General features: G+C 38.4%; 1 protein-coding gene across 8 annotated transcripts in view; it reads left to right on the forward strand.

Moving 5' to 3' along the window:
• The window catches only part of TDRD1 (tudor domain containing 1), a 53,426-nt gene that overhangs the window by 16,139 nt on the left and 11,684 nt on the right, over window positions 1–25,603 (forward strand). For all 8 annotated transcript variants that reach the window (XM_016919386.3, XM_063782117.1, XM_063782118.1 and 5 more), the window contains exons 4-19: window positions 3,812–3,956; window positions 6,052–6,157; window positions 6,880–6,940; window positions 7,714–7,818; window positions 8,029–8,208; window positions 8,723–8,866; window positions 9,372–9,543; window positions 10,892–10,978; window positions 15,230–15,397; window positions 15,509–15,616; window positions 16,516–16,686; window positions 17,992–18,234; window positions 18,623–18,760; window positions 22,187–22,297; window positions 23,056–23,226; window positions 25,213–25,488. In XM_016919386.3, the coding sequence (XP_016774875.1) occupies window positions 3,812–3,956; window positions 6,052–6,157; window positions 6,880–6,940; window positions 7,714–7,818; window positions 8,029–8,208; window positions 8,723–8,866; window positions 9,372–9,543; window positions 10,892–10,978; window positions 15,230–15,397; window positions 15,509–15,616; window positions 16,516–16,686; window positions 17,992–18,234; window positions 18,623–18,760; window positions 22,187–22,297; window positions 23,056–23,226; window positions 25,213–25,488 (2,386 nt within the window). The remainder of the gene's footprint in view (window positions 1–3,811; window positions 3,957–6,051; window positions 6,158–6,879; window positions 6,941–7,713; window positions 7,819–8,028; window positions 8,209–8,722; window positions 8,867–9,371; window positions 9,544–10,891; window positions 10,979–15,229; window positions 15,398–15,508; window positions 15,617–16,515; window positions 16,687–17,991; window positions 18,235–18,622; window positions 18,761–22,186; window positions 22,298–23,055; window positions 23,227–25,212; window positions 25,489–25,603) is intronic.

Genomic DNA, 25,603 nt, shown 5'->3' on the forward strand with positions numbered 1-25,603 from the left:
TGGTTATGTTGAGTTCTGTCCTCTTGCTGATTTTATATCTAGTCATGTCAATTGTTGAGAAGGTATTAAAGTCTCTAACTATAGTCCTTAGTTGTCTATTTTCAATTCAGTTAGGCTTCATGTTTTGCAGCTGTGGTTCATGCATATTTAGGATTGCTATGTCTTGTTGGGTTGACTCTTTTGTCATCATAATGTCCCTCTCTCTGGTAATTTTCTTTCCCTGTAATCTGTTTTATCTGATATTAATGCAGCCACTCATATTTTTCTTAACATTTACATATTTTTCCATCTTTTTACTTTCGGTCTCTCTATATTGTTATATGTAAAATGAGTTTCTTATAGACACCATATATTTAGGTAATGTTTTTTAATTCACTAGGACAGTGTGTTTCAGTTGGTATGCTTAGACCATTTACATTTGATGTAATTAATACTTGAGTTTATGCCATTTGTTTTCTGTTCTTTTTTCCTGCCTTCTTGTGGGTTACTTGAATACTTTCAGTAATTTTGATTTTTATCCAGTGCTTTCAAGTGTGTATCTTTGTATACCTTTTCCAATGGTTGTTCTACATACGGTATCATGTATACACAACTTAGTTATCATTTTACCAATCTGAGTATAGTGCAGACACCTTACCTTCCCATACATTTCTTTACCTTCACCCATTTACGTCTTACATATTCTATCTCAGATTTAGAACGCCTTCAGACAGTTTATCATTTTTGCTCAAACTCTCAAACATAATTTAGAATGCTCAACAAGAGAAAGTCTATTGTACTTACTGATAGGTTTCATTTATTGGGTCTCGAACTCCTGAGCTCAGTCCTCCCACCTCGGACTCACAAAGTGCTGGGATTACAAAGTGAGCCACTGAGCCCGGACTATTGTGTTTTTCTTCTTTCTGTTTCAGTGTTCCTGCTTTAATCATTTCTTTTCTCCTTAGAGAACTTCCTTAAGCCATTCTTTTAGGATAAAGCTACTGGTAACAAATTCTCTTCATTTTCTTTCATCTGAAAAGTCTTGATTTCCCATTCATTCCTGAAAGATATTTTCCTTGGATAAGTTTCTCAGGTAAGTTTTCTTTCAGAGCTTGAAAAATGTTTTGTCACTTTCTTCTGGCCTCCATGGTCTCTAATGAGAAATCTGTCTTTTTAAAGATACCTTACTGCCATGTAGCTCTTTGGGTCTCCAGGTTCCTAGTCAGCCCACCTCCTCCTTTCCCACTTTCAGAGTCACCTTATGTTTGTTTTATATATAAGTTCAGGGTTTTAGTTTACTTTAATAGAAGGAATTTTAAAAATTTCCCCCCCATACAGGTAAGGGATTATTTTCCTCTTTCTGCTTTCAAGCTTTTAATTTTCAGAATTTTAAGATGTGTCTTGGTGTTTAGTCTCAGTTTACTCTGGGGCTCACTCAGCTTCTTGAATTAGTAGATTTATATCTCCTACCAAATTTGGAAGTTTCTAGCAGTCTTTTTTTTTTTTTTTTTTTTTTTTTTTTTTTGAGACAGAATTTGGCTCTTGTCACCTGGGCTGGAGTGCAGTGGTGTGATCTGGGCTCACTGCAACCTCTGCCTCCTGGGTTTAAGTGATTCTCCTGTCTCAGCCTCCCAAGTAGCTGGGATTACAGATGCCCTCCACCACACCCAGCTAATTTTTGTATTTTTAGTAGAGATGGGGTTTCGCCATGTTGGCCGGGCTGGTCTTGAACTCCTGACCTCAGGTGATCCCACCTGCCTCAGCCTCCCAGTGTTGGGATTACAGGCGTGAGCCACTGTGCCCGGCCTCAGCAGTCATTTTTTGAGTATTTCTCAGCCCTACCTTTTTTCGCCTTTCTGAAGACAGAATACTAGATCTTTTGTTGTAGTCCTACAGGTCCCTGAGACTATTCATTTATTAATTCATTTTCACTCTTGTTCAGATCAGGCGTTTCTGTGGTTCTATCTTCAAGTTTACTGATTGTTTCCTGTTTTCCCTCCATTATGCTAGTGAGTCTGCTATTGTGTTTTGCATTTTTGTTATACTTTTCAGTTTTAAAATACTCATTTGGTTCTTTATATCTTTTATTTCTTTAGGGAGACTCCCTATTCATTTGTTTCAAGCCTATTCATAATTGCTTGTTAACATATTGATGACTGCTTTACAATCTTTATAGATAAATGAACGTTTTTGTCATCTTGATGTTGGGCGCTTGATTTTTTTTTTCCGGCATTTGTTTGTGATCTTCCTGATTCTTGGTGCAATGAGTTATTGTCTACTGAGTTCTATTGAAACTGGGATATCTTGGGTATTATGAGACTTTTTTTTTTTTTTTGATTGAGTCTTGTTCTGTTGCCCAGGCTAGAGTGCAGTGGCATGATCTCAGCTCACTGCAACCTCCGCCTCCTGGGTTCAAGCGATCCTTGTGCCTCAGCTTCCTGAGTAACAGGGATTATGGGCACGTGCCACCATGCCTGGCTAATTTTTGTATTTTCATGGAGATGGGGTTCGCCATATTGGCCAGGCTGATCTTGAACTCATGACCTCAAGACATCTGCCCACCTCAGCCTCCCAAAGTGCCGGGATTACAGGCGTGAAGCCACCACACCCAGTCTCTGTATCGTATTTAAACTTCCTGTTTCAGCTGGCTTCCTCCAACACTGCTCTGGCTGCTCGTTTGTTACCGCCAGGTGGGGGGGTATATGTCCAGGTTCCCTACTCAGCCTCTGATATTCAACTGGGGAGCTCTTTCTGTTGGGTGAGGATGGGAGTTCCAGCTTCACAAGAGGCCTCAACTGATTGCTTTCTGGCTGACAGTGGTGAGTGCCTCATTACAGCTCCCCATCTGGTCTCTAGTGACACGGGTGGAGAGAGGCCCGACTGAAGGAGAGGGTATTAGGAGGGACTAGTTAGTAATGAATGGTGGTGGAAAGTCTGGACTCTCCACTATGCCTTTTCTGACACCACCTTGGTCGGGGTGGCGGCACCTCATTGTTGCCAGGTGGAAATCCGGGTTCCCCATGTGGCCTCCGTAGGGAGGGATGTCATCCTCCTCCCACTTCAGGGATAAAGTGCTGGCACCCTATTCTCTTGGCCTTCTCTGATACCACACCTGTGAGCAGGTTGGGGCACCTCATTTGTAGCCTTGTGAGGGTGGAAATCTTGGCCCCACACTCTCCCTTTGTGGGTGGGAGTGGGGCCGCAGTTTTGTCTGTGGTGTTTGGAGTAGAGCAGTTAATGTTAAGTTTTCTGTCTTACTGGTCTGCCTCTTTTCTCATCCTTTGGCTAGACAGAGCAGGTTTTTAATTTTTTCTTTTAAATGATGAGGGTCTCACTGTGTTGGCCAGGCTGGAGTGCAGTGGCTATTCACAGGCACTATCATAGCTTGCTACAGCCTTGAGCTCCTGAGTTCCAGTGTTCCTCCCTCCTCAGCCTTGGAAGTAGCTGGGACTGCAGGTGCCCACCACCACACCCGGCTAGAGAGCAGGGCTTTTCTTGTTGGAGCTTTTATCATCTCTGCCTTTTGGTGGTTCTGGGTTGCTGGCTTCTCCAGCACCCAGTCTGGTATATATGAGGCAAAAAGAAAACCCAGACATCTTATTGCCATGTCACTCTTTGGGTCTCCAGGTTCCCAGTCAGCCCACCTCCTCCTTTCCCACTTTGAGTCACCTTATGTTTGTTTTATATATAAGTTCAGGGTTTTAGTTTACCTTAATAGGAGGAATAAGGAAAAGTACATCTACTTGATCTTATCTGAAGTAGTCCCAAATCTAGTATTTAAATGGAAAAGTTATTGCCAAATTCTAACATTGCTCTTCTTTGTTCTTAATAGAAGCCTGGAAATAATGTACGTCCTGCAAAATCAAAAAAACTAAACAAGTTGGTCGAGAATTCCTTGTCCATAAGTAATCCAGGGCTCTTCACCTCCTTAGGACCTCCTCTTCGGTCCACAACTTGCCATCGCTGTGGCCTATTTGGTAAGCATATTGTTCTTGGGTGTCTGAATTCTTCTTCCACATATTTGAAAAACATTTTTATTGTGGCAGATGATAAAACATTAAGTGTAATTAGAACAGTGTCCCCATGCCACACACCCGTCTCAGCCTCAGCAGCTGTCAGCATCCTGCTGTTCCTCTTCACCCATCCCTTCCCATTCTTCCTGCTTCCTCAGTGGATTATTATAGTTTTTTAGGGGAAGCTCACATGCAATGAAATGCACAGACTTACATCCTTGTCATAATATAGGATGTTTCTGTCTCCTCAGGAAGTTTTCTTATGTCCCATCCCAGTCCCTACTTCTGAGAAGCAACCATTGGTTTTCTACTCATGAAATAATTTTGCCTGTCATAGAATTTCACATAAGTGGAATCATACAGCATGGACTCTTTTGTATCAAGCTTATTTCATATACAATAAGACTGTTGAGGTTAATCCATGCCGTTGCACATACCATTATTTTTTGTTTATTGCTGAATAGTATCTCATTGTATGGTTATACCATAGTCGAACTGTTCTATTGATGAATATTTTGGCTGGGTCCAGCTTTTGTCTGTTATGAATAGAGCTCTCTAAACATTTCTGTACAAGTGTTCGTGTGGACATATGTTTTCATTTATTGTGGGTGCACAGGTAGACACACAATGGCTGAGTCAAAGGGTAGGTGTGTGTTTAACTGTATAAGAAGCTACTAAACCATTTTCAAGGTATTGTCCCATTTTCTTTTCCCGCTGGGAAGGAGTTTTGGTTGTTCCACATCCTCGTCCACATTTGGTGTTTGTGTTTTTAATTATAGCCCTTCTCGTGGATAAGTTGGAATTGTCATATGCCTCTTGAGTTCTAATTTTTCAGTACGTAAGTCTTACTTGCATGGCATTTACCAGTTTACAGTTAAATTTGCAGTGCTCTCGTGATCAATGATCTTGAGCAGTTTTTTCTGTTTATTACTGGCTATTTGGATATGTAACTTTTTAAAAGTTTATTTTAGGATGGAAGCATTTGAGGCCAGACTGGTTGGTGGTTACTTCTTTGTGGGTTTGTTGTTGTTGTTGTTGTTGTTTTAGATAACCTGTTTCTTTAGCATGAACACTGATGGGATTTTTTAAAAAATCCTTTATTTCAAGATCTCCCTGGGTTTTTCTGGGTGTGATTCTCATTGTTTATTTTTTGTTGTTGTTTTTCACGATACACAGCCATTTCAGTCGCTTGTACAAGTCTGTTTTCACTACAAGAAAGTTTTGTTTACTTTGCTTGATCTTGGCTCACTGGCACTCTGCCTCCTGGGTTCAAGCGATTCTCCTGCCTCAGCCTTCCAAGTAACTGGGACTACAGGTGCGCACCACCACACTGGGCTTATTTTTGTATTTTTGTAGAGACGGGGTTTCACCATGTTGGCCAGGCTAGTCTCAAACTCCTGACCTCACCTCAAGTGATCCACCCGCCTTGGTCTCCCAAAGTGCTGGGATTACAGGCGTGAGCCACTGCATGTTTTGCACCATTGCTTGCTGCTGCTTTTTTTTTTTTTTTTTTTTTTTTTTGAGACAGAGTCTCACTCTGTCACCCAGGCTGTGGAGTGCAGTGGTACAATCTCAGCTCACTGCAACCTCTGCCTCCCGGGTTCGAGATTCTCCTGCTTCAGCCTCCTGAGTAGCTGGGATTACAGGTGCCCGTCACCTTGCCTGGCTAATTTTTGTATTTTTACTAGAGACAAGGTTTCAAACCATGTTGGCCAGGCTGCTCTCGAACTCCTGACCTCAGGTGATTCACCTGCCTCAGCCTCCCAAAGTGCTGGGATTACAGACGTGAGCCACTGCACCTGGCCGCTTGCTGCTTTTATAACATATATTCTGAGGTCTATTAGGAAACTCAGTTATGTGTCCCAGTCTGATCTCCCTTTTTTAAATCTTTGTAGTCATTTCTTCTCTGTATTCTCAGAGTTTAAAAGTATAATCTGAACACCTGATCCTAAATAGCACAGTTCTCTTGCCATGGCTAATAGAATGATATTTGCTAAAGTGTGGACTTTGAGAATGTCTTGATCTTCATCTGAACTATTTTGTGGGTGGTGTTTTCTAGGATCGCTGAGGTGCTCTCAGTGCAAGCAGACCTACTATTGCTCCACAGCATGTCAAAGAAGAGACTGGTCTGCACACAGCATCGTGTGCAGGCCTGTTCAGCCAAAGTAAGGATTTATGATATTTTTATTCATTAAGGATTATGTAAAAGGTTCTGATACAATAAGCATCCAATTAGTTAAGCAGACCACAACCAAGTAGAAGTTACTTTTTCTTAAGCTCTATAACAAAGTGTACAAATCTGAAGTGAACAGCTCTATGAACTTAATTTTCATGTGTATCATTTTACCAGGTAGTACATGTGAAGATTTATAACCTTCAAAGAGTTTTTCTTTCATGTTTAGAGCTTTAGAATGCCTTACTTTTAATGATGTGTACTTTCCTGGATTTTAATAAGTTTGGAACTCTTACATGCCTCTTGAGTTGTGTTTTTATTTGTAAATACATAAATTGTACTTGCATGGCATTTACCAGTTTACAAAACAGTTTCACATATGACCTCAAAATTCTGTGTAAGTAATGTAGGGAATTATCTCCATTTTACAGATAAGAAAACAGGCTTGGAGATATTCTGTCTGTCTGTCTCCCCCCAACCCTGTCTCTGTCTGTCTCATTAGGTGGCTTTTGGAAGAAGCACACCTGTGCACACACAGGGTGTGGACCACTGTGTAGCCAGCACTGGGGAGTTTTACATTACCACTGTGATTCTGGAAGAAGCTGTTTTGCTCTTTCAGGATTTTGTTCATTGAGAATACCATAATTGTGGTTGATAGCCCCTATGTTAATTGCCTCTGTAGTATAAATATTGTAATCTGTTGCTTTATTGCAGTTTCCACAAACTTGAAAATAAATCATCTATTGAAACAAAGGATGTGGAGGTAAACAATAAGGTATGGTATACTTTGTCTTTAAATTTTGAATAACTCCTCTTTATTGAATTAAGATGTAAGATAAATATTTTAGGCTTATTTCTGTATTTTATCAATATTTAAAGGCAAGTTTCCTATTATATAAATATGTACACCATGGTGATACAATCAGGGGTTTTTGAGAATTACTTCATCTTTTTTTCAAAAAGGATGTGGCAGTATCTCAGTGTAAAATCATGTGGATTAATCATGCCTCTGAAGGCACAGGTTTTAGCTTTATGTGCTGTACTCTAATAGGGCCTAGTTATCTATCTAAGGAGGATTTTTTTTCTGATAGTAGTTCCCCATTTAGGCAACAACATGGGCTGAATTATTTGTAATCCGAAAAACATCTGTCGTGTCCAACTCGTATTTATGAATAATTTTTAGCTTTCTTTAACTGCTTCTAGCCTCTACTTAAAAAAATGTGACTTGAAGTATTCGTTCTTACAGAAAACATTAACAAGTGCAGATTTAAACTAATACCTCCACCACCACCATTTTCATTGTTTTTGAAATAAAGTCAACCTTCTCTTCACCCGCGTGGCCTTATTCTTGGGTTATTCCCAGTGCTGTGCCCACTGCCTGTGGACAGTGGGTTTTAGTGACTCTTGGAGGCCTTCCCTATTTCTGTGTTCTTTTGTTCAAGCCTAAGAGTTAGGATACTGTGACTGCGGTTCCGACGTGTAGTGGCCGTAGAGTCATTGAAACATGTGCTTTTAAGTAACTCACTTCTGTGGTATTTTTCAAACCAGAGTGACTGTCCACTTGGAGTTACTAAGGAAATAGCCATTTGGGCTGAGAGAATAATGTTTTCTGATTTGAGAAGTCTACAACTCAAGAAAACCATGGAAATAAAGGTATTTGTTTTTCTTCAGTCTCCATAGACACAGATCCAGAGAACTGTATTTATTCTCGTTTCCTATTTTTGAGTTCATGCGGTAGCTACAAAACATAAACATTGCAAAAACTGCCTACAATGCTGTTTGTGTCTTAGTTACAAAGCTTTAAGAAATTTACATTTCCTTGTGTGCCTTATGAATTATTCCTCTTTTTTTAATCTTTGAAAGGGTACAGTTACCGAATTCAAACACCCAGGGGACTTCTACGTGCAGTTATATTCTTCAGAAGTTTTAGAATACATGAACCAACTCTCTGCCAGCTTAAAAGAAACATATGCAAATATGCATGAAAAAGACTATATTCCTGTTAAGGGGGAAGTTTGTATTGCCAAGTACACTGTTGATCAGGTAACCTGTAATGAAATGAATTATTTAAAACGTTTGAGCTAACTTTGGTGGTATGAACTGAACACCAGAGCTTTTAATGATGCATGACAAGGCTTAAAGCCAGCCTCTGATCACGCTTCTGTTCCTCTTCAGTATCCCATGCTCTGTTCACCTTGCTTCCTCCCTGTTTTACTCCTCTCCAACTCTGTTTACGGGTTCCTGAATTGCTGGTTGTAGCCTGATGGCTAGTCTTAGAGCTTGTGTTTTATTTAGGTAGCTGAGGCACTAGTGTGTGATAGTCTCAGGGGATAGAAGTAGCTTTGGAATAGTTGTGCATATTATTAATAACATGTCCTAACTAGACAGTTTTAGGGATTTCTTAGCAAGATTCTTAAAAAATTAAGTTGGCTTATTAATTGAGTGCCTCAGAACAGGAGCCTTTCCTTTGCACGTTCTATAGATTGATTGAGGGTTTTTTAATCTAAGATTGTGAAATGCCGTTATGAAGCAGAGTACCATTATATTTCACTTTCAGACCTGGAACAGAGCAATCATACAAAACGTTGATGTGCAGCAAAAGAAGGCACATGTCTTATATATTGATTATGGAAATGAAGAAATAATTCCATTAAACAAAATTTACCACCTCAACAGGAACATTGACTTGTTTCCTCCTTGTGTGAGTCTCTTTTACTTTCTAGATTTTTAATAGTGTCCCAAAGGAGCTGTTGTCAATGTTTTGATGGGCACAGTGTTTGCTTGTTCTATTCTGCTGTGTTACTATACCTGTACTATGTAAATGAACACTCGTGGGCTATCTTGACCTTATTTAGTTAACTACTGCCCAGGGTGAGAAACTAACATTTTTAGTCACATGTTTTCAATTTGCTCTTCAAAATAATCATTTCTATATTATAGTATCTAAAATTGGTCTTAATTTATGTATAATTGAAGGATAATTATTCTTTCATAAATTTCTCCAGCTTCAAGTACCAAAAGTAAGCGTTATGAATACAGTACTAACAGAGGCTAATAATAATTATACAGAAAATTGTTTATCTGATTAGTACTTGAAGATTTGTGATAAGTTTTAAGCATGAAATACATTCTTTTATATACAAATAATTAGAAAAAATCATTTTTAAATGGTAATTTTTGTAAGTAACCTGCGTAAAATTTTTCAGGCCATAAAGTGCTTTGTAGCCAATGTTATCCCAGCAGAAGGGAATTGGAGCAGTGATTGTATGAAAGCTACTAAACCACTGTTAATGGAGCAGTACTGCTCCATAAAGATTATCGACATCTTGGAAGAGGAAGTGGTTACCTTTGCTGTAGAAGTTGAGCTGCCAAATTCAGGTAAGATCTGTCTTTTTAAATTGAGTACTTAATAGGATATGTAGTTTCCACTTGTTACTCAGAAGAAACGGAAACATCAAGTGAGGCCAGGTAAACTGCCCTCTGGAGTCATTCAGATTGTGACTGAACCCATTCTTGAAATTGGCAGTTTGTCAAAGACGTGACACAAATTCATAGAATTAGGTGGCTGGCTAGATTTAGACTTCATGTGGGTGTAACTACGATCCCTTTAATAGAGCCATTATAATATCTATTCCTGAATATTGGCCCCTTTATTGAGAAAATTCTTGAAGTTCTCTGAATTCGTTTGTCCTTATATCAGTGCTTTTTCTTGGAGTAACCTTCACGGAACTGCATTTGGCTAGTACATAGTAGCTAGGCTGTGGAAATGGAAATGCTTTAGAATTCTCTTCTTCCCTTCTGGCCTTTCACCTGTTTGATAAATGACTTCTCACAGTGTGATGGGTGCCTCCCAGTTTCCAGGGTATCACCCCTCTGCTTTCAGAGATCTGGCATCATGGCTGATTTGGTAGAAAATCGGCTAATCTCTTGTGAAGTTAAGTAAAAATCTGTTGTTTGCTATGTTTCATGTTACAATCTCAGCTTTTGCATATTATTTCAGGGAACTTGAAGTTTGGGTCCATGCTGACCATTCTTTCAGCCATACTTATGTCTTAAATTTATTTCCCACAAACAGTAGTCATTCTAAGCATATTTGTGAGGTGGTAAACAAATCTTTCATGTTCTTCAGGATTTCAAAGTGAAATCTTTTTGTTAAAATTTCTGTCAAATAGAGGGTAGAATGGTTACCAGAGGCCGGGAAGGGTAGTCAGGGGCTGGGAGTAGGTGGGGATGGTTAATGGGTACAAAACAAAAAATAGTTAAAAAGACTGAATAAGACCTACTATTCGATAGCACAATAGGGTGACTGTAGTCAATAATAATTGTACGTTTTAAAGTAACTTAGACTAATTGGATGATTTGTAACTCAAAGGATGCTTGAGGGGATGGTTACCTCCTCTGTGGTGTGTTTATTTCACATGGCATGCCTGTTTCAAAACATCTCATGTAACCTATAAATATGTACACCTACTATGTACTCACAAAAATTTTAAAAATTATATTTCAGAGAAAAAATTCTGTCAAGTGACTACAGTAATTTTGCCTCAGTGTTTTAAGCTGGGCACTACCATAGCTTACCCATAGGAACTGAATTGGCAAAACATATACCAGCCTATTAATAGCTATGAACGTGTGTTGTATGATTGACTTGTTTCTTCTTTACGCTTTTCCCATAATTCTTTGTATAGTTTCTCAATGGAGGCATATTTTCTTAATCACTTTTTAGGAAAACTTTTAGACCATGTGCTTATAGAAATGGGATATGGCTTGAAACCCAGTGGACAAGATTCTAAGAAGGAAAATGCAGATCAAAGTGAGTATAGATTGATATTGAGCGGTATAGCGACTTCAGTTATTGAAGACCATCTACCTACTAAACAAAGGCACAACTTTAGCACTGTTAAGACTTGTTAACGATAAACATTCTATGAGCAATTTAAATACGCTGTTTTATATTTAGTAGTATATCATTTCTAATCTCAATCTTTCCTGCCTGTTCTCCTCCTCTGTCCATTTTCCACATGAATCCTTAACATGGTAATCATCAGAGATTATGAAGTATTAAATATCATAACACTTTAGAGTTAGGGTTTTTTTTTTTTTTTTTTTTTGAGATGGAGTTTCACTCTTGTTGTCCAAGCTGGAGTGCAATGGCATGGTCTCGGCTCCCTGTAACCTCTGCCTCCCTGGTTCAAGTGATTCTCTTACCTCAGCCTCCGGAGGAGCTGGGATTACAGGCTCCCGCTAGCACGCCCAGCTAATTTTTTGTATTTTTAGTAGAGACAGGGTTTCACCATGTTGGCCAGGCTGGTCTCAAATCACTCCTGACCTGAGAGTGATTCGCCCGCCTCAGCCTCCCAAAGTGCTGGGATTACAGGCGTGAGCCACTACGCCCTGCCAAGTTAGGGCTTTTTAGCTCACATTTTCTTAGTTTGTTTTTCTTCCTTCTTGGGTATTCCGCCAGTAATTAATAGGGCTGTAAAATTCTGTTCCAGTAGGACAGTGTTTCTGATGACTTTTTACTCCTGTAAAAGCTTGTGTGTGTGGTTTATTTAGATTAACAAGAGAACCAAGAAATTTTGCTTTCAGCATTTTACTTCCTCATTGCCTAATCACCTGTGTTTGTATTATCTTTTTGATCCTTTGCTCCTGTACTGATTGCTTTAGGAGTAAATATAATTCATTGTCTCTTACTCATTCATCCAGAGGTGATTGCTAGAGTAACAGTGCCATGGTTGGACACATCCTATCACATAAGCACACTTGAATCATCCTTAAATCTACCTTCTTACCTCCCATCCTTTGCCCTAATTGGTTGCCAAGTCTTTATTGATTCTTCTTCCCAAGTATCCCTTGTATATGTCTTTTTTCTTTCTTTCCCTACTACCATTTTCTTAGCTCAGGAATCCTCATCATTCATGGACAATTGAAACAATTTTCCAGTGTCATAGTTTATCTCCCTATCTGTATTCTTAGAGTACTTGCCTATGTGATATGCCTAAGAACACACATCTTGGTGGGACAGCTCTGATGAAAAGCTTTCAGTTCTTTGTCATTTAGAGAAGGAAACCAAACAGAGGTCTAGTGGTAGTCATGGTTGAAACCGTAGGTTCTGGTGCAATAGAGTGAGGAAGAATGAGGAAGATGAAGCTGGAGCCTGCAACATGGAGTGAGGAGCTATAATGGGAAAGGTGGGAACAGAATGGGAAAAACCTTGCCAGAGCAACAGAGGGTACATGCTTCCAGGAGGGGGAGTCATCAGTAATATCAGATGCTATGAAGGTATCCAGTGGAAGGAACAAGAAAACCACTGAGCAATATCTTCTTCACTAAGGCACTGTGAAGGTGCCTTCATGAAGGCTAAGGCCAGGACAGACAAGCAGAAGAAATTATGTGGGATAGAGAAATTAGGTGTGATAGAGAAGTGCAGGGTGCAACGGAAGCAGGTGGGAGGGTACCTAAGACTTGCAATAAAGCCATCTGGAAGTGATGCCACACGGAGCAGGAAATAACCAGGTGCTGCCAGAGGGGAGTATGTTGCAAGAAAACGAACATGTGTTAAGGCCTAGAGATGGGGAAAAAGCATGATCAGGCCTGAGAAACGGAAAAATAAGTAGGGCTAGATTTGACCGCTGGTGAAGAGGTATAGGATGAGGAAGTATTAGTCGGGAGGTAAGCTAGAGCGGATCATTAAAGGTCGCAGGAGCTGTGTTAAGGGGTTTGGACATGATTCTGAAGCCAACATAGAGAATGGAGCCTTGAGATACCTCTGGATTCAGCTTGTTGGATTCAAGTAATGTTGGTGGGTATGGAAGAATCAGATTTGGAAGTCAGAAAAGATGAGATATGGTATATTAAGAGTTCCCTTTAAACCACCTTCTTAAAAATTTAGCTGTGCCTCTGTCACACAATTAAATCAGTCCTCCTGTCCTGCCCCTTCTTGACCTAGCCTGGCTGAAAGCCTTTACAACTTGGTCTCTAATGTCAGCATACCGAGCTAGCGACATCACCATGCTTTTGTCCCCTCTCCTCCTACTGTGTTCCTCAGCCCAGCTGCACTCAGCCTGGCATTATGATTGTGCACCCTCTTGTGATATTTATGACACTGTAGCTCCTGATTGAACATCTTCTGTCTCCTACAAGATTTAGAATATCTAGAGGCAAAGACTGTGGCCTTTTACTTAACTACTTCTTAGTAGTTACTTAACTACTTGCTTAGTATGGCATCTGACATACATTAGATGTTTAAGATACAATTTTTTTTTTTTTTTGAGACAGAGTCTCGCTCTGTCACCAGGCTAGAGTGCAGTGCTGCGATCTCAGCTCCCTGCAACCTCCACCTCCTGGGTTCAAGTGATTCTCCTGCTTCAGCCTCCCAAGTGGCTGGGACTAGTAGGTGGGAGGTGCACGCCACCATGCCCAGCTGATTTTTTTGTATTTTTAGTAGAGACAGTGTTTCACCATGTTGGCCAGGATGGTCTCCATCTCCTGACCTCGTGAACTGCCCGCCTCGGCCTCCCAAAGTGCTCTGATTACAAGCGTGAGCCATGCCTGGCCAGATATAATTTTTAAAAGCTGGCACAGCTACTCAGGAGGCTGAGGTGGGAGGAGGGCTTGGAGACCAGGAGTTTGAGGCCCCAGTATGCCATGATTGTACCTGTTAATAGCCACCACACTCCAGCCTGGGCAACATAGCAAGACCTCTTAAAAAAAACAATAACTCAATGGAGGATCTTATGATGGACTCATGCAGCTGAATGGAACTATCCAGATCTCCCACTCCACCTATGTACACGTGAAGAAGCAGAAGCTGACTGGTCCAGTGGGTTACCTTAAGCCTGGAGATAGAGAACCAGAATCTCAGCCCCCTTACTCCAGTTTAGTGCTCTTTCCACCATTGTGCATCCTGTGCTGTGAAACAACAGGACAACAGTTCATTTTCCTTGCTATTAAGTTTTTCTCTTGCCTTCTCCCTTATGTTGTGATTTCTTTTGGAAACATTTTAAGAAATGGTTTTTAATTTGAGCCTATCTCTTAACTTTTACATTTGAGATCGTTAAATTTACTTTGGCTACTGTTTTGAGCCAATTATCCATTTCAATGGGATTTCTAACATAACTTCAACAATCCATTGTAACACATTCTGAGAGGTCATTCCTAGATATGAAATTCCCTCCACTTTTTGTGGTCTATCCCAGCCTCTCCTTGGTCTTCAGAGTCAACCTATAGGTTCATGGTGAGAACCATTTCCTTTAATAAGTCTATAATCTAGATAATTATTTTCTTATATTTCTGTGTTTAAAACAATGAAGTCAGCCTTAGTTTTATGTGAATGATATCTTATCCTTTAATTCCTTAAAGCAGTAGTAGTTTTTGTTTTCCAGGATTCTGATAAGTTGTCATAATGTCTCTAAGTCTTGATGCTAAAAATATATTCCTTGAATAGTTGGAATTTTATAAACCATGTACTTTTTTCATTTCTGTGAGTTTTCTCTTCTGAGATACTTTTCACTGTGCTTTTGAAGCCTTTCCTTCTTAAACTCTTAGGTTAGCCCTAATTATTTTTCTCTTGACTTGTGACTTTATGTTGCTTGTATCTTTTTTGAACTGTTGAATGCATTTTAAATTTCTAATTATTTTATCCTAATAAATTGTTCCCTATGGGGTTTATCATTTTCACTTTAGAGTGAGTAGGTCCTAATCTAATCTGATGTGTTTCTACTTGAGTATAATGAGACGATATCTATTCCAAATTACATTTTCTTGAACTCTTTTAGGGACTATAAAGAGTGTATTATAGAGTGTTTTAATTAGATCTGAACTTGTCTAAGTCGCTGATTTTCTTTCTTGGACCAGTCTAGCTTTTGGTGACATCGAAAACTGCCCTTATTATAAACATTTATTACTGGGAAGAAGAAACACCATGACCTCTCAGACTGCCATCTTCCAGGAACCTTGCAGTCATAGTCATATTCGTTTTAAAATGATTAAAACATGCATAATTTTTTTTTTTTTACTTTAGATGAAAACAAAATGGCTTATTTTTCTGTTTTCTTCTGATAAGGTGATCCTGAAGATGTTGGAAAAATGACAACTGAAAACAACATTGTCATAGACAAAAGTGACCTAATCCCAAAAGTGTTAACTTTGAATGTAGGTGATGAGTTTTGTGGTGTGGTTGCCCACATTCAAACACCAGAAGACTTCTTTTGTCAACAACTGCAAAGTGGCCGTAAGTCAGCTTTCTTGATTTGCTCTATGAAGCTAAAATACTTCAAGAGACTTGACATGTAGAAATAATGTATAGATACGTATTTCTTTAAGATGTGATCTTTATCTGCAGGAAAGCTTGCTGAACTTCAGGCATCCCTTAGCAAGTACTGTGATCAGTTGCCTCCACGCTCTGATTTTTATCCAGCCATTGGTGATATATGTTGTGCTCAGTTCTCAGGTAAGGACAGAGTATTACTGATTTTTAAAATTTATTTTTATTTATTTTTTTACTTAGAATTGAGTAAAAACCATTGAAACAGAGTCTTTGGTTTGCACTGATGGCTGGATTTAAAGCTTGAATATTAGAGTGAACCAATCATGTTTTTAAATAGATCAAATTAAACTGGTTGAAAGGAGTGTGGTCTTACCTGGGTAAGGGCAGAGCGTCTGTGTGTCAAGGAGGTGGAGATATAAAGGAGGTATTTTTGGTTATTTTGTCAGCCTTTTGGTTTTGGGGACTGGTAAAGATAATTTGGTTTAAGCTAATAGGGGGATGTGGAACCTCCCCAGGTTCATATCTTCACCGGTTTTATTGAAATAGCAAGAGGGCCTGGAAGTGTGGAGCTGTCATGGTGCAGCTTTTGGACGGCACAAGTCCTGCCTTGCGATAACCAGGTTCTGTTACTCTCTGCCGAAGAGAGGCCCAGTGGCCTCATGGAAGGGGAGACGCAGTAATCCTTCAGTAAATTCATCACTTGGTTAGTGGAGTCTGGTTGACTCATGCTTGCCAGGTGTTTTAAAACTAGTCTTGCTATTGAATGCTTCATGTATTGATTGAGACCTTGTGATTCACATGATCAGGATATGTTCTCTGTACTAATGAGCTAACTCTACTGGAGAGACAAGGCATGTAAACTAATGATTACAGCGTAAGACATAATTACTATAGTAAGCTATTAATATTACATTTTAGGAGTTGAAGGCTTCTGATAAGCAAAATTAGTAAACATTGTTCTATAAGCTTGATATCTATTAAAGAAAAATCTATAAATGACCATCTCTAAGTTGAGGAAGAAAGGTTTTTATTTACATCTACAGTGGAAAAATCATTTGAGATTGAATCTCTCCCTTTTTCAGAGGATGATCAATGGTACCGTGCCTCTGTTTTGGCTTACGCTTCTGAAGAATCTGTACTGGTTGGATATGTAGATTATGGAAACTTTGAAATCCTTAGTTTGATGAGACTTTGTCCCATAATCCCAAAGTTGTTGGAATTGCCAATGCAAGCTATAAAGTGTGTACTAGCAGGTATGAAATTTTTATAGCCTCCATATTCTTTAAAAATTCTACAGATGAAGAAACATGAAAAGATACACGAAATAGGGAAAAGCTGCTTCTCAAAACAACATCATGATCAGATGCTTAAAAGTTACTATATATGTCATTTATCCCAAAGAAATCAGAGATTTCTTTCCATGTCAATTAGTTGGCTTCATTCAAACGTACCATAATTTAGAAAGAATATCCTATCTCAGAGGGCATTACATTTGCAGCATATCCAAGATCTTTTCCTTAGGCTATGTTGCAAGATATAGTTATATCCCAAAATACTTCCTTAGGCTACATTCCCACAGGTGGAACAGGTCAGTAAGTCTTCTTCTTTTCATGTTTGTGATACATATTGTACATTTTCTTCCAGAAAGGGTTGACCTAGTTTACATGCCCAACGAAAAAGTATGAGAGAGTCCATTCTCGTACACATTGGTGCATCAAAGGGTTGCTTCTATATTGTTTCATCCTGGCCAATTTTGATAAGCTAAAGGTGAAATTTCAATTTGCCTCATTACTAGTGAGGCTAAACATTGTTTTGTAAGTTACTTGGCCCTTGCATTTCAAAAACTGACTGAAGCATAACTGTTGGATTGCTGATTTGTAAGTGCCCTTTCAGTGTTGAGTTGTAAGTGCCACCAATGTTTCATATGTTAATATAAGGGACCAGTACTTCTTCAGAGATTGTTTTATACTTTTGTTTATGGCTTTCTTAATTTTATTGGGCTATAATTTTCCTACCTACCATAATGTTCACTTCAGGTGTTAACTATACAATTCAGTAATTCTCAGTAAACTTGCTGAGTTGTACAAACATCACCGTAATCTGATTTAGAACATTTCCATCACCCCGGTATGGTCTCTCTTGCCTATTTATGGTTAGTCCTTGCTCCCCAGGTAATAACTAATCTACTTTCTGGCTCTGTAGATTTGTGTTTCTGGACATTGTGTATCAATGGAATTACGTGGTTTTTGTTTTACATATTATAGAAGCTTTTTACAAGCTTTTTCTTTTTCTTTTTTTTCTTGGTAGAGATGTGAGTCTGGCCATGTTGCCCAGTCTGGTCTCAAATCTGCCTCGGCCTCCCGGCGTGCTGGAATGAACCATTGCCCACCAGCAGGCTTTTTCTTTGTTAATTACGCATTCATTTTTATGTTCTTCTTAAGTGACACGTTTCCGTTCCAGTGTTTGCCATAGGTTTCTTAAGTTTACCTTGGGGAAATTAGGAGCTAAATTTCTAAATGCTTTCAGAATAATTGTAACAGAACAAAATTCTTTGTTAGGAGTAAAGCCATCATTAGGAATTTGGACTCCAGAAGCTATTTGTCTCATGAAAAAACTTGTACAGAACAAAATAATCACAGTGAAAGTGGTGGACAAGTTGGAAAACAGTTCCCTGGTGGAGCTTATTGATAAATCAGAGACGCCTCATGTCAGCGTTAGCAAAGTTCTCATAGATGCAGGCTTTGCTGTGGGAGAACAGAGTATGGTGACAGATAAACCCAGTGACGTGAAAGAAACCAGTGGTAAGTCAAATGTTTACTGAATAATGCCTGTTCTGGAGTTCAGATGGTTCTATAAATAAATAGTTTCTTGTACTTATAAAAAGAATTTATGGTGAATGCCTTTCATCTTTTTAAATCAAGCATTCATCTAAATACTTGTAAGAATGTTTGAAAAATAAAATTTTATGGGGAGTTTTATAGGTTGCCAGCAGCTGATGATCAGAAATGTAAATTTGAAATTTACTTAGATAATAATTTATTGTAAGACTGACTTTACGGTTAATATTACTATAAAGGCACTTAAAAAGTCAGTGGAAATTCAGTTCTTCAAAAGAGGGTTCCTCCGCCACCCCAACCTCGCTACATCCCTCCTCCACTATGTCCATTTAATGTTTAATTATTTTCACAGTTCCCTTGGGTGTGGAAGGAAAAGTAAATCCATTGGAGTGGACATGGGTTGAACTTGCTGTTGACCAAACAGTAGATGTTGTGGTCTGTGTGATATATAGTCCTGGAGAATTTTATTGCCATGTGCTTAAAGAGGATGGTAAGTTGATTCTTGTCATTTGTTTCTTTTTACAAATACATTGGCATAGATAATAACTTCACATGAGTTTGTTACTAAGTGATAAAAGTACCTCTTTCCAAGAAGAGCCAAGTGGGTATTTGTATTTCCAAGAAAGATTTGGTTATACTTAGTTAGCTTTTATTCTCTTTTAAGCCATTATTTCTATTTTCAACAATACCTCTTTATATTTAAACCAGTTTACATTTCATAGAGTATCTCCTAAATTCATTTACAGAAATTAATTCGGCCTGGTATAGTGGCTCACTCCTATAATCCTAACACTTTGGGAGGCTGAGGCAAGAGGATGACGAGGCCAAGAACTCAAGGGTGCAGTGAGGCCTGATCATACCAGTGTACTCCAGCCTGGGCAGCAGAGCTAGACCGTGTCTCTGGAAAACAAACAAACAAAAAACAAATTTAACTTGTGTTGAAGTATTAGTGTAACATATAGATACATGTGTATATAGGAGTACAACATAATGAATTATCACAAACTCCACACACTTGTATAACTAGCCTCTAAGTCAAGCAATAAAACATTACCAGTATCCCAGAAGTTTCCCTCCTATCCCCTCCCATCATTACCTCTTCCTTCTTTCTTTTTTTTTTTTCATTGCGATGGAGTCTCGCTCTGTTGCCCAGGCCTGAGTGCAGTGGCAGTGTAGGCTCACTGCAACCTCTGCCTCCCAGGTTCAAGCGATTCTCCTGCCTCAGCCTCCTGAGTAGCTGGGACTATAGGCATGTGCCACCACGCCCAGTTAATTTTTTTTTTTTTGTATTTTTAATAAAGGTGGGGTTTCACCGTGTTAGCCAGGATGGTCTCGATCTCCTGACCTTGTGAATCCACCTGCCTCGGCCTCCCAAAGTCCTGGGATTACAGGTGTGAGCCACTGTGCCCAAGCCGCCACCTCTCTCTTTCAAAAGTAAACATCTTGCTTTCTAATAGCATAGATAAGTTCTTCCTGGTTTTGAACTTTCTAGAAATGGAATTACACACTATGCGAGCTTCTGAGCCTTGCTGCTGCCCCCTGCACTATGAGATTGTTACATGTCTGTACCTTGTTTTTCCTTGCTGCATAGTGTTCCTTTGTATGTTACATGTATCTGTATCTTATTTTTCCTTGCTGCATAGTGTTCTGTGAATTGTATTGCAGTTTCTTTCTACCATTGGACACTTGGCCTGTTTTGCTTGGGCTGTAAATTAGTGTTGCTGTGAACATTACAGCATATCTGGTGCACATGTGCAGGCATTTTCATGGAGTCCATACCTAGGAATGAAATTATTAGGTCATAAAGGGTACGTAAATTTGCAGCTTCCCCATCTACAAAGGCCAGTTTCTGAAGTGATTCAGAAACATCTAGTTGCTCCACATCCTCACAAACATTGTGTGTTTTCTTTTTCATTTGAGCCGTTCTGATGAGCATCATTGATCTTAAGTTTTCCAAATATTGGTTTTTCTTTGTCAAATAAGGACATTAAAGTAGATAACTAAGGCCCTGTTTGACCCCATAGTTGTGAGATTTGTCATTTCTTCATTCAGAATCATCTGGTTGGTAGGCCACCATTCCATATAGGATAAAATTTACAGTTTTGAAGTTCCTTTTTATTTTTAAAGGTGATTATACAAACATAATATAAAAATTCTAAAGATGAAGAAGGAAACATGAAAACATGTTTCAAAAGTGTATATAGTGCAAAGTAAGTTTCCTGGTTCCTCTTCTCAATTTTCCAAATATTTTTTCAGAGATACTCTATACATATGCTTGTATGAGTATATATAATCCTTTTCTGTATCTATCAATAGTATAAAATGGTAAGTAATTTTTGCATTTTTTCTTCCACTACATTTTGGATATCAGTTCACATACTGTTTTCTCCAGTCTCCTTTTAAATAACAGTTTTTATTTTGGAATAATTTTAGGTATACAGAAAGTCACAAAGATGGTACATAGAGGTCCTGTATACACCTCACCCAGCTTCTCCTGTAGTTAGCATGTGATCATGGCACATTTGTCGCAACAAAGAGACCAACAGTGGTATATTACCATTAACTGAACCCCAAACTTTATTTGGTTTTTGCTAGATTTTCCACTAGTGTCCTTTTTCTGTTCAGGAGCCACTCTGTGACACCACATTGCTGTTTAGTCTCTATTCTTTTTCATGGCTACATGGTATTCCACTGTGTGGGTTTATCCTAATTTAATTAACCTAAGTTAACATCTAGTTGCTCCACATCCTCACAAACATTGTGTTTTTTCTTTTTTGTTTGAGCCATTCTGGTGAGCATCATTGACCTTAACTTTTCCAAATCTTGGTTTTTCTTTGTTAAATAAGGACATTAAACTAGATAACTAAGGTCCTATCTGACCCCATAGTTGTGAGATTTAACCTAAGTGTGGATACACACTACTAAGTGTGGATAAATACAGGATTAGTGGTTTCCAAGCTTTTATTACTAAAACAAATCCTTGTACTGTGATTTTTACTTTAGGAGTAGATCTCTGGGACAAGTTGCTAAAATTGTAATGAGAGTATTAGGTCAAAGGAATATGTGTGTTTGTGCTTTTGAGAGCTAGTGTTCTTCAGAGGCCAGCCAAACAATCCCCCAGCAGCAGAGTGTATCATTGTCTATTGTGTGTCCTTAAACTTTATTTAGGCTAATCTGAAAGGCAAAACGTCTGAAACATTAGAATTTATTTTCCATTTTAGTAAATGAGCCTTTGTCACATTCTTAAAAGGCATTTGCTTTTCTTTTACTACTACTAAGTGGTTTAGATCCCTTCTGCATTCAGAAGCTCTCCATGGTCTGCATTTTGCAGGGACAGCTCCAATGTCTCTCTCCAGTGGCCACTTCTCCACTTCTGCGCTTCGCTAGCCTGCTGCCCACTTTTGGTTGCCTAATTTCATAATTCTGTCCTTTGTCTGAGAGCCATGTCTTCCTTCTGGAAATACCCTCTCCTTCAAATGTGATGTACTTTGTATTTCTGTATGAAACCTCCAGCACGCAGAGCTCATGAGCTCTGACTTCTTATACGTTACCTGTGCCATCCATTTAGTGATTATAGTCACTTTCAGGACAGCTTTTATGTAGCTTCTGTATGGGTTTGTATGCTGTTTTCTTATCTCCCTGCAAAGTTCATGCTTTAGTGTACTGATAATCATGCTCTAATTGTTTCTTTTTGCCCAGTAAATCGTTGGTGTTGGGTTTATTGAAAGTATTAACTAAATAACAACTTATTTGCCCAGTAGTTTTTTAATAAGGAAAAGCATTGGGTAGACTTAATAGTAGTTTAGGGAGGTACCTGTCTTGATCATAAAAATCACGTTTTCTGACTTTAAAGGAAAATCTATGTTGTTTACTTTTTAATATGTTGTTAATTTTTAAATCCTATGTGTATTTTCAGCTTTAAAGAAACTCAATGATTTGAACAAGTCATTAGCAGAACACTGCCAGCAGAAGTTACCTAATGGTTTCAAGGCAGAGATAGGACAACCTTGTTGTGCCTTTTTTGCAGGTAAGTTGCAATTGATGCAATCTTGACTTTTAGAACCTTATATTTCTTAACTTAACCTTATTTTTAGTGCACATTTTCTTAATGCTTAAGCAAACATTTTTCATGGCCAAGAATGAATGAATGCTTACAATGTCATGTGTTTTTCCTTCTCTTTGTAACAAGGAACTTACAAGTGATACTTTCTTGCCTTAACTTTATTAAACATTATTTTAATGCTTTTCTTTCCAGAATTTCTGTTAATATTAAAATAAGTTAGCTCACGGAAGCGCTGTTCACAGCAGGTTCATTGTTTCTTCTGGTTACTATAAGTATTTACAGTATTTTGAAAATGTAATTGAGACATCTTCATTACAATAATTTTTTTACTATTTACTACTTAAATTATTTTACCACATAACAAGTAAAATAATCTGAGCCATTAGTACTAAGAGTATTATACATCTCCAAAACTGACAAGTATATTCAAGTCTTATCTTCACCTTCACATTCTGTTTATTGGATAGGTTATGAATGAAATCTTTAATTCATATCAAATGTAAAAGTATGGCACTATACATTTTGGAGATAGTCTAAAAATAGATTTTGAGAATTCTTTCATTCTAGAGATTTTTGAATTTTGAAAAATGAAAGGCGTGATTTGGGAAAGTAAGCAAATTTATTACCTACTTTTAGACAAAGGGTGGCTTTTTTCAAGATAAGTATTTCAAGTGTCGATAGAAAGGAAATGTTCCATGTCACAAACTGTGTGTTAAACCTAGGTGATGGTAGTTGGTATCGTGCTTTAGTCAAGGAAATCTTACCAAATGGACATGTTAAAGTACATTTTGTGGATTATGGAAACATCGAAGAAGTTACTGCAGATGAACTCCGAATGATATCATCAACATTTTTAAACCTTCCCTTTCAGGGAATACGGTGCCAGTTAGCAGGTATGGTATACAATAAGAAACTTTCTCAACTTTCTAATACTTGGGGCATATAATCCAAGTGTTAATATCTACAATGTTAACATTTCGTGTGAGTTAGAGGATCCTGCTTCATATTATAAAACTTAGAAATTTTACTTACAATATTGACCAAAAACGTCCAGTGTTGTCAGAGTAGGGAAGCGGCTCCTTTACTGACCACAGGAATAAAAACTGCACGATCCTCTGGAAGGCGTTGGCAGGATTCCTTAAGAACCTCCAGCGTTCATACCTTCTGACTTAGTAATTTTGCTCCTAGTAATTTATCCCAGAGAAATCCGGGAATTGCACAGAATAGGTTACAAAAATAATTATTACACCACTGTTAATAATGGCAAAATAACATAAATAGTCAATAATAGCAGATTGGGTAAATGATCCATAAAATGGATAATGATAGTACTTATTTTTGTAGGGTTGTTGGGAGGATTAAATGAAGGTTTAGGACAGGGTCTGGCACTCAAAGTTCCACATGTTTAGCTGTCTATTGCACAGTCATTAAGATGATGTTAAATATGTGTTATTGATATGAAGAATTGTTCATGATTTAAGTGAAGAAAACAGGTTATAAAAGAGTGTTGTGATAAAGACAGTAGACGTCAGAGCCAACTGCTGCTTGCTGTCTATGAGACGTTTAGGCAAATTATTTAAACTTTCTGTGCTTCTGTTTCCTCATCTGGAAATTATTCCTACCTTCCTCAAAGAGTTGTTAAGAGAAAAATATAAAGCACTTAACAGTGCTTGGCATTATACCTATAGTAGCGGTTATTATAAAAACTTTATAATAGAATATATAAGAGAATGTGTGTATATGTGTGTATTTTGGACATCTGCACATAAAAGTTGTGGATGGTTGGATTCCAAAATGTCAACAGTGGTAAAGTCAGGCAGCATAGATGGATTTATTTCTTCTGCTAATCTGTTTCTGTTTATTTTATAATATATTTCAGATTATTGTTCTTTTTTTAATTTTTTTTTTTTTTTTTTGAGATGGGGTTTCACTGTTGTTGCCCAGGCTGGAGTGCAATGGCACAATCTCGACTCACTGCAACCTCTGCCTCCCAGGTTCAAGTGATTCTCCTACCTCATCAGCCTCCTGAGTAGCTGGGATTACAGGCATGTGCCACCATGCCCAACTAATTTTTTGTATTTTTAGTAGAGACGGGGTTTCTCCATGTTGGTCAGGCTGGTCTTGAAATCCTGACCTCAGGTGATCCACCTGCCTCCACCTCCCAAAGTGCTGGGATTACAGGCATGAGCCACTGTGCCCGGCCCAGATTATTGTTCTTAATTACCATATTTTATTCCAGTGCTGCTTAAATTATGGCCCCCAAACCAGCAACATCAACATGGGAACTTGTTAATAACTGCAGATTTTCAGCCCCCACCCAAGACCCAGACCTACCAAAATTAGAAACTCTGGGTAGGGCCCCACAGTCTGTGTTTTAACAAGGCCTCTAGGTGATTGAGATACATGTTCAAGTTTGAAAATCGCTGCTAAGAAAACAAGGGTGTAAGCCAAAATTATCCAAGAAAAATAATTTTTGCTTACATAATGAAAAACATTTTGAAGTTATTAGAAAACTCTCCACAAAGGTGGCAGTATATCAGCTGACATCTTCTACCAGCATAATGGTTAACTCATACATAACAGAACATGATGGTGAATTCTAAAACAGTACTCCTTTTTCTATTGGAAAATGCCCGGTAAAGATATGTTAGCAGAGAATGTAAGGAAAGATCCTGAGTCTCCTAAAACCCTAGAGTGTATTAGCAAATGCATTATCTCTTAAGTCAGGCATGCAGGATGTAGGTGTATAATTGAATATTGAAGATACTGAGAATTGCTGACCTGAAAGTAAACTTGGCAAAGACCTGGTGCTGGGTACTACTAAAGCAAAAATGAAACTTGTTCATAGGATTCTTTTTACTGCTGTCCTTATTTTCCAGATATACAGTCTAGAAACAAACATTGGTCTGAAGAAGCCATAACAAGATTCCAGATGTGTGTTGCTGGGATAAAATTGCAAGCCAGAGTGGTTGAAGTCACTGAAAATGGGATAGGAGTTGAACTTACCGATCTCTCCACTTGTTATCCCAGAATAATTAGTGATGTTCTGATTGATGAACATCTGGTTTTAAAATCTGCTTCACCACATAAAGACTTACCAAATGACAGACTTGTTAATAAACATGAGCTTCAAGTTCATGTACAGGGACTTCAAGGTAACATTTTAAAACCATTTATTTGTTTAAATTTGTTATTCTTTGCTCTCAGAGACTATGAAAATTTTTCCATCATAAATGACAATTTTCCTGTAGAGATATGCTTTACGGACAT

This window comes from Pan troglodytes, chromosome 8 (assembly GCF_028858775.2).
Source record: "Pan troglodytes isolate AG18354 chromosome 8, NHGRI_mPanTro3-v2.0_pri, whole genome shotgun sequence".
NCBI classification, from domain to species: domain Eukaryota; kingdom Metazoa; phylum Chordata; class Mammalia; order Primates; family Hominidae; genus Pan; species Pan troglodytes.